At 40.6% G+C, this 9,219-nt stretch overlaps 1 protein-coding gene across 1 annotated transcript; it reads right to left on the reverse strand.

The window, feature by feature from the left end:
- Positions 1–3,647: 3,647 nt before the first annotated feature.
- Positions 3,648–5,440, reverse strand: LOC147208924 (uncharacterized). The gene is made up of 3 exons (XM_086102146.1): positions 5,337–5,440; positions 4,647–4,873; positions 3,648–3,901 (listed from the first exon to the last, which is right to left on the reverse strand). The coding sequence occupies exons 1-3, from the start codon at positions 5,411–5,413 to the stop codon at positions 3,858–3,860; spliced, it is 348 nt and encodes a 115-aa protein (XP_085958272.1). The 5' UTR covers positions 5,414–5,440; the 3' UTR covers positions 3,648–3,857.
- Positions 5,441–9,219: the final 3,779 nt, after the last annotated feature.

Here is a 9,219-nt window from a genome sequence, read left to right on the forward strand (position 1 = left end):
CTGCAAAAAAAAATACTCCCAGTGTCATTCTTCAACAATGTCTAATCAAAATACTCACTCTGACGTCATGTGCTAAGATAATGCCACTGAATGAAAATATATTTTGCTTGATATTACAATACATTAATTCTTCACACATTTTGTGCATGCGCGCACTTCAGTGTTTAATATACTCAGAAAACATGTGCAGTATATGAAATATGTGGGGTAACTAATACCATAATTTTTTGAGAACAAAATGAAGCATCCCAAATGGTGTTGGTGTATGCAACATTTTGAAAATCAGTCACATTGCAGAGATTTAATGGCTCCAATGGGGCTTGTGGAAAAGTTTCCAAATTAACAAAATTATGATGGCCGATTGTCCTGAAACAGATTGGGGCAAGGAACAAGTTAGCGACTGCAAATAAACACCCCCCAGCCCTCCCCCCGTGTTTTTCCCCACAATGCTCTTGCCACTCTATGAACATGGACGCATACCTGGGACATCCTGTGGTTCTTCAAGAAATCCAAATCTATCACATTACCACATGCACATTTTTTAGCGGGTATACCAGTAAATGGGACAAACGTATAATACATGCGTACAAAGGAAAATCAGCTTTTAAAGGGCAATTTTCCAGACTGCACATAACATATAAATGCTTTTTTTAATGGCACAGGATTTGATAAAAAAACAAAAAAACAATGGACCTACTGTCCCATTTTATCTTTTCAAAAACTGGTAGATGGGGTGTGACTCTCGTGATTCATCTTTCCGATGAAGTGAACGTCTCTGCAAATGGATTTGTTTGGACTAGGCAAGGTTATCTAAACAAGTAAAACTAGATAAACACTCACACGCAAGAATTTCGCATATTCCAAAGCAAATGAAGAAATAAAAAAGTAGATTCATGAACGTATTGAAAGAACGCATTGCACAAGAACAACATATCAAGAAAATTTTATTATAAAAAGGCTTTAAATGACCTTCGTCATCGGTATGTGGGGGCAGGGAAGCAGTTTTTAAAGCTGGATTTGCAAGCACGTACAAGTTGGAGGTGACTTTCTTTCTGTTGGCAACTCTTTCCATTTGCATGCAGTGTCACAGCTAAATGCCTCTTCACCATGTTTGCTTTGAACTCTGACCTCCACGAGATACATGTTGAAATGGACATAACTCAAAGAATATTTCCTGCAAAACAATGCGATTTTTGTTGCTGCCTTCAACAGAAAAGTTGAGGAAGAGGACACTTAACCATCAGTCATCATTCGCAATAAATTCTCTTCCTTTTCTTCCATTCTTTGTTTATCGACCACCCTGAAAATGGATTGCTCACAAAAATACGGTATATGATGACAGAGGAATATCTTTGGACACTTTAATGATGCCAAAAGCAGCCTATCTTCAGAATTCTACAATTACGGTTGATGGAAAGGAACAGGACACACACGCAAACACGAATATGTGTTATGACCTCTGCTGAAGCCCTGAGGCTGGCTCACTGAACCTCTGGGGTTCCATCAAACCCAAGTTAAGAATCTTCTTGGGAACCCACAATCTCAGGGAAGAGTCTTCCTTCTATTTATTCGAGTCTTCCTTCTAGTTAGCAGTCTCTATGACAACCAAAAGTATTTGTTCTGCACTGCTCACTTGCCTTTGTAGTTTTACGCTGGTGTAAAGAAAGCCTCGACTTGCCTGTCATCATGCGGCTTTCGGTTAAACCTGTCAGTGGCATAAAAAAAACAAAAAACAACAAAAAACACTCATGGTTCAATCAACAGATTTTTTTCTTTACCCCCCGCCCCACACACACACACTTACAAACCGTGCATGCCTTTAAAAGTAATATTTGTGATCATCAACAGCTATAACTGCTTTTCTAAAAACAGAAACATGACAGTCAAGGAGTTTTTTTTTCAAATCCAATTGGCATGACTTGAAATGTTACCTTTCTCGTTTCACCATCAGTGTCGTCCTGCGTCATCTCTGACCCTGCTGATGTGGTGTTGTCACAAACACAAACATGCCCTTCCATTTCCCCAACAGATAAGGGAAAAATAAAAAATAAACGGACCAAAGATTCCTCCTTGCCACATTCCTGAAGAATCAGAGGTAAGGTAGAAGACCAGTTCTGGCTCAAGAGCATCCCTTCTCCAATCTCACGTACGAGTTCACAACTATACTTGATGGCTTCCAATGAGAGTGAAAGGGGAACACGGTTAATCCTCTGAAACATTTGATCCGTGAGCAGGTGTCGAGTCAAACAAAACCAAAAGACATTGTGTTGACTTAAGGCATTAAAAGACTAGATTTTAATGAGTGAAAAGGTAATTAACATTCCCCGTTTGAAAGGGAAAATGGCATCTTGCATCAAACAAAATATCATGTGACTTAATAGTCACGGTGGAGTTTGTTCTGAAAGTTTTTTTGGGGGGTCCTATTCCTTTGTCGCTGGATAGTTTTTGAAATACGATTAACATCTAAAACATGTTGTGTGACATCTGCATAAACTGGTTTAATCACACACAAGTTCGTATCAAATCGGAATTTATGGGTCATTTCCATGAAGGCATTGTGGCAGACTACTAAGATGTCATGATTATCTTTCACCCAAACGAGTCACTGATTATTTCTCTTTCTTAAAAAAAATAAAATAAAAAGTGGCTGACAGGGTGTACCTCGCCTCTCGTTGGCTGGGCACGTCCACTCCAGCTCAACCCAATGCAAATCTAACGAGGACAAGCGCGACGGAAGATTGAATGAAAAATGTCAATACTCCAAACCGTTCGTTTCTTTACTAAGGCAGTCACGTTTTCCAAGGTGTCAAATTGTAACTTCATGAATGACCCTCGACATGGACAGTCATTTCTATTTACAGTTGAAAAATCTGAAATTCTGCCAATTCTTTTGTTTTCTCAAGAAAAATCTTTTTTGGGACAGTTCACACGAACCTGGGAAGCCCGCAGGTGACTCAGAGGCAAAGTGCAGAGGCGACTTCCTGAAGCAATTAACAGGGAGGGAGCTCCCACAATGATTGCATTTAGATTGAAGGGAATTGCCAAAACAGAGTGACAAGATGCAAGGACTGTCGCTAAAAAAACCCTCTCAATTGCCTTTTAGTTATCCGCTTCGGAATATATGAAACATGTTTGAAGATCAGTACTGAACGTGTGGGCCAAAACTGAGAACGATTTGTGTCTTGTTGCGATGTAGCATCAAACTCTTTCACCTTGTCAGCACCCACTAGCATATTTGTAGTTGTCATATTTGCCATGAGTTGAGTACTTGAGTCAGTGTTTTATGTTGGACTTTATATTTTATACCTTTTTTTATAATATTCGTAGCCCAGGTGTGGCTGGGCAAAGCAAGACCGCGACCATGGCGTGTAACTATTTAAACACATTACAAGTACCGAATATTACGTCAGAATCCTTTAATGGCTCAGAGGCACAAGTCAGCGTCAAGCTCTGAACACACACAAAGCGAGAAGAACCAACAGAAGCATTTCAGTCGACATTAAAACATGAATGCAGTTGTTAAATTTCTACTAAAGAAGTGAATGACCATGAAATGTGCTTTCGTGTGGAAGTTTCATCATTCTTATGCCCACGAGTATTATTGATGAGAATTGTGAATTCAAAAGCAAGACAAGTCACGCAGTCTCTCTTGTGCAAGTTTGTAATGATAAATTATCAAACATGTACGTATATCATTTTATACAAGACTGAATGTGGATTATTTCAATTGGATCACTTCCATCATAATCAAATAAAAACATCTTGAAAATAAAAGCTGCCTTCTAAAAGGAGACAGTGAGCCGAAATGGAGCAAGTAAAAATAAAAACCATTGAGATGTTAGGTGCACTTGAGACTTTCACAGTGCAACCACAGCCAGCAGAGCCACCGTGATAAGCAGATCTGCAAGAGGACCAGAGGGGAAGGGAAAATAACAATTTGTCCAAAAAAAAAAAAAAAAAAGCCAATGACACTCTGGATTACCGTATTTTCCGCACTATTCAAAGTATAAGGCACACCTATTTTAAAATTGTTTTCATACATAGGGCGCACCGCAGTATAAGGCGCACAGAATTAGAAGCTACAACTGTGGCTGAGGTTGATCCACTGGATCAGGGGTGTCTAACTCATTTTGTCGCAAGCCATATTAAAGTTACCATTTCCCTTCGAGGGCCGTTATGGCTGCGGAACCATATAAAGAAGTCAAGAAGACTGGTTTATTCAAGTTACTGTAGTGAGTGTTTTGGTAACAAGAAAAGGTAAAATAGCTGAAATTGAAATTTTGGTCCAAATATTAGCAAGCATCATAGAAGTTGACATTTGATTTGCTTCCGCAGGCCACATAAAATGATATGGCGGGCCAGATCTGACTCTGGGCCTTGAGTTTGACACCAGTGCACTAGATGGACCGACGCTAAAGGGAATACAATACAACGCAGCTTTATTTCTATCGAGCTTTCACAACCACTGAAGCTGGAGCAAATCGCTTTCCAGAACCTTTAAAATACTGCATCCACGAAATCAAAATATTGATCCACATATAAGGCGCACCGGATTATAAAGCGCACTGTCGGCTTTGAGAAAATTGAAGGCTTTTAGCTGCGCCTTATAGTGTGGAAAATACGGTAGTTGGGTTTCTTGAGCTCACCTTTTGTAAGGGAGTGATTCTGCTGGTGGCTGGCGCGACTCGTGGTGGCAACCGGTGGCACGGTCGGGGGAGCTGAGTCATCCTGGTCGCCTGAGACGTCATCGTCATCCTGGTCGCCTGAGCCATCATCGGCCGGCTCGTCTTGGCCATAGGCAGCCATAAACACGCCGGCCAATATCAAAATGAAGACCAGTTTTGGGGACATTGGTTCCAAAACGCTATCAGAACTGATGGAAGAAAATTATGAGACAAATTTGTCTTTGAATTTTGACAACACAAGACTGAAAAAAATCTATCTATCTATCTATCTATATATATATATATATATATATATATATATACACACAGTATATAAATTATTTTACAGTTTGTTAAATCTTGATTACAATGATCGCCGTTGGCAATCCAAAAGTTTAGTCATTTGCAAAATCACCGTTGGTCAAAATGCTTTACGTACCACAATTGGTCGTGTGATTGACACGAAAGGCTACATTGCTGGTACACGCTAATATTTTGGAGTCTTTGTTGGATTGGATTGGATAAACTTGATTGTCAAATGTACTTACTGTATGTGTAACATAGAGCACAGATGAAATTTCTTCCCTCTCAACATACCGATGAGAAATAAAATGAAACTTAATCAGTACAGATTTGGACTGTGCTGATAGTAGACTGTATGGCGTGACCTACCTCCTACAATTTGAAGCAAAAATACGTGCAAGTTCCGTTGAGAATGCCTGGCGAAAATTATCGTTTTCCGTTGGCATTCTTTTTTATATTGATGCTACATGGGGCGGAGTTATGGATAGACAGTGACCCCTCACTTATCGCGCTTAATCAGGACCGGGATCCGGCCGCGATAAGTGAAAAACTGCGAAGGAGGGTTTGCCCCCCTCCCCCCGTAGGAAGTTTTGTGTGTGTATACGTGTGTACCAGCATGTTTAAAATATGCAAATAACAGTGTGACGAAACACAAGGGGCAGTGCTGGGGGAGGGGGGGGGGCTACGAAGATGCGCAGCCAATCAGCTCCCGGGGTAACTATACTTGCGCTGTGATTGGTCGACATCATGCTGGGAACCAATCATGTGTACAGGTATGTACAAAACTTCTGCGTCATCCGACATTTTTTTTCACAATATCGTACTCTTGGGGAAGAAAAAAACAAACAAACAAAAACGTGATGTCCCAAAGCTGCGATAAATAAAGTGCGATATCGCAAGAGATCACTGTAAACGCCATCATGGCCTACCCCCAAAAAAATAAACAAAAAAGTGTACTCCGATTATGTCATTCTTCAACAATGTCTATTCAACACAGTGGAATATTCTTTATTTTGTAATGTGCTGAGGTAAATGCCACGGAATTGAAATTGAGATAGTTTGCTGAATATAATAATACACATCAATTCTCCACACGTTTCATGGATGCAATCTGTTCAGTATTTAATATACTCACAAAACAAAACACGTGCAATACAACATTTGTCGGGTAACTAATCGCGTAATTTATGGACAGCAAACTTAATCACCCAAAATGGTTTTGGTGTATGGGCATATTTTCATCAAATACATCCAAAGTTTTGAAAATCACTCACTTTGTTTGCATTGACATTTATTAGTTCCGATGGGGCTTGTGGAAAAGGTGAACAGAACTTTAATTCCAGTATGATATGTAATATGGCCGTGCGAACAGATTTGTCCCGTTCGTCTGGATAATGCTTACATTTTTCAGCGTGGATACCTGCAAATGCGTATAAGCATACAATACATGCGTAAAAAGGAAAATCAGCGTTTAAAGGGCAATCTTCAGACTGCATATAACATACAAATGTTTTTTAATGGCACAGGATTTGAAAAAAAAAACAACAACAACAAAAAAACAATGGACTTTCTGTCCCATTGTAACTTTTCTTTAACTGGTAGATGAGGTGTGACTCGGGTCCAACAGGTCTTGTGATTTATCTTTTCGAAAAGATGAACGTAGCCCCAAATGGATTTGTTTGAACTAGGCAAGGCTATCAAAAAAAACAGTAAAGAAAATACACACACACACTCACACACTAATTTTAGATCTTCAAAAGCAAACAAGGATATAAAAAGTAGCTTCATAAAGGTATTAAAAATATTTGGAGTATGGGGGGGTGGGGGGAGCAGTTTTTAAAGCTGTATTTGCAAGCATGAACAAGTTTGAGGTGACTTCCCTTCTGTTGGCAGCTTATGCCATTTCCATGCAGCGTAATAGCTAAATGCTGATTTACCATGTTTGAGCTCTGAGCTCCACCGGATGCATGTTGAAATGGATTACAAACCAAGCATGTTAAAATGAATATTTGTGATCATCAACAGTAATAGCTCCCTTTCTAAAGATAGAAACATGACTCGATGAGTTTTTTTTTCAAATACATTTGGCCAAATTGAAATGTCGCCTTTCCCGTTTCGCCATGAGTGTCATATCCTGCGTCATCTCGACCCTGTCTAAAAGCTGATGTGTTGTCACAAACACAAAAATGCCCTCCCACTTCCCCAACAGATTAGAAAAAAACAACGGACCCAAGATTGCGCATTGCCACATTCCTGATGATGAGGCAAGGCAGAAGACCAGTTCTGGCTCAAGAGCATCCCTTCTCCAAACTCACGTGATAGTTCAAAGCTATACTTGATGGCTCCAAATAAGATTGAAAAGGAAAACCGGTGAGCCAAAAGGTAATTAACATTCCCAGTTGAAAGAGAAAATGGCATCATAACTTCAAACAGTTTCCATAGTTTTTGTGCGGCTAACAAACAGTCATGGTTCATTTTGTGTGAATTCTTCAGTTTTTTTCTCCTCTTCCTTTGTCGCTGGATAGTTTTTGAAACATGACTGCCAAGACTGGGAACAATTGAGTCGTGAATTGTTGCAATGTCGGATTAAACTCTTCTTCACCTTTTCAATTGTCCGGATTTTTTAGGGTGTGACTAAAACTGGGCCCAGTGACACGCTTAGGTCCCTGGCATGAATCAGTTCTCCCACAATGAAAGCAATGAGAGCCGTAGTTCCGTCTGCGGCTATCCGTCGCAATAACAAGTTGCTTAATTCTAAAACCATGGCTCATTTCAACCACTACGGTGTTTAGTTATCTAACTATATCTACAACCCCCAAAAACGCATGTTCCCCGAAAGTGTTACGCCAGAGCAAACAGATGACGAGTTGGATAGCTACACTGCGCAACTAGCGACTCGTAGCTATGAGCTACCAGTTGGCTCGGGGACCGACTGGTCCGTCCAATAGTCCACGGCCACGCTCCATGGTCTGCACATCTAGTACTTGTAGCAATCATCACTTAAAATTAAAATACTCCCTGCCGGAGACGCACAAACATTGGAATGCGCCAAGCTGAGAATCGGTTTCGGAGAAACGAAAGTTATGACTTTGTGCCTCAGTACCGCCCTTCTGATGGTATAAGAATGATATGATTCTCTTCCTGCTTTGCACTCGTGACCAGCAGCCATTGTCTGTAATTCATAATAATGTATAATGTAATTCATATGCCCAGCATATTCTGTTATTAAAAGCTTCGAAGACATTGTTCATCAATTCCAGCCTCTGTTTGAAGAACCAACATTCTCCTTGTCCGAAATTCAACAAACACGCGGAGGAAAAAAGGCCACTTTCCTCCAACAATCCACACAACAGAGACACCTGGGGGCGAAGTTAAGCATTTTATTACTTTTGCTAGCCCACAAGCAAACAAGCTAGCAAGCTATGGATCCAACAAGCTCGCCGGGCCGCAGAAAATTCTTCCAGGACATCTCCAGCTCGCTCGGCATTGTGTGTGGATCCCCACATAACAGAGACAGTTAAAGCAAAGTGAAACGTTTATTTTGTTTGTGAGCCCGCAAGCTAACAACTTAGCAAGCTATCAAGTTGGCTCCACTGTGCCAATATTTGAGGAGCGCATTCAGTCATTTGGGGGCACTACATAACAGAAATGCTTTGCCATTTACTAACCACAACATCACACCCTTTTCAGCCTGCAGATGATGTGACACTTGGGCACAAACCAGTGTATTTGATTGACAGGTGAAGAACGAGCACAGCATGTTTTCTACACGTTCAGTGGACACGCCCGCACTTTCCGACAGTTGGAATGCAGGCCTGATTTTTCATGACTGGAACCTGATTTTCGATATGGCGATTTTTTTTTTCAATTTGGCAGTCTTGTTAACATTATATGTTGTGTCTGATTGACAAGAATTTTTTTTGGTCACTTTCCAGCACCTATATAAAGTACATGCACAAAATCAGCCTTAACCATTACTCCAAAAACCCCATGTGGGAACGTAAGTCAGCTTCACACTTAGGAAATATGTTGCTGGCCAAAGGTAATGCTAAATTCTAAGCTTCGTCTCGGTTAGGAGTTTAGTCGAAAGGACAAAGTCACAGCTAATATGGAGCCTGGCTGGGGACCACGAAAAACTGATTAGAAATGTGTACAGAGTGAGGAAGGTTAAGGTCTTAAACTGCTGCCTGAAGCAGCTTGTCATGTAGCAGGCAAGCGGACTTCATGTAACCATGACAATGAGGAGAGATCA

The sequence above is a fragment of the Hippocampus guttulatus genome, chromosome 2 (assembly GCF_054856545.1).
Source record: "Hippocampus guttulatus isolate MCC_2025c chromosome 2, RoL_Hgut_1.0, whole genome shotgun sequence".
Classification (NCBI taxonomy): Eukaryota; Metazoa; Chordata; class Actinopteri; order Syngnathiformes; family Syngnathidae; genus Hippocampus; species Hippocampus guttulatus.

What these genes read in the sequence shown, in the direction of transcription:
- LOC147208924 (XM_086102146.1), bottom strand. Translation starts at nt 5,413, where the DNA reads ATGCCAACGGAAAACGATAATTTTCGCCAGGCATTCTCAACGGAACTT. An exon ending in TTTGCTTCAAATTGTAGGAG is followed by an intron (nt 4,874 to 5,336) that starts GTAGGTCACGCC and finishes TTCTTCCATCAG; the next exon opens with TTCTGATAGCGTTTTGGAAC. An exon ending in GAATCACTCCCTTACAAAAG is followed by an intron (nt 3,902 to 4,646) that starts GTGAGCTCAAGA and finishes GTCCTCTTGCAG; the next exon opens with ATCTGCTTATCACGGTGGCT.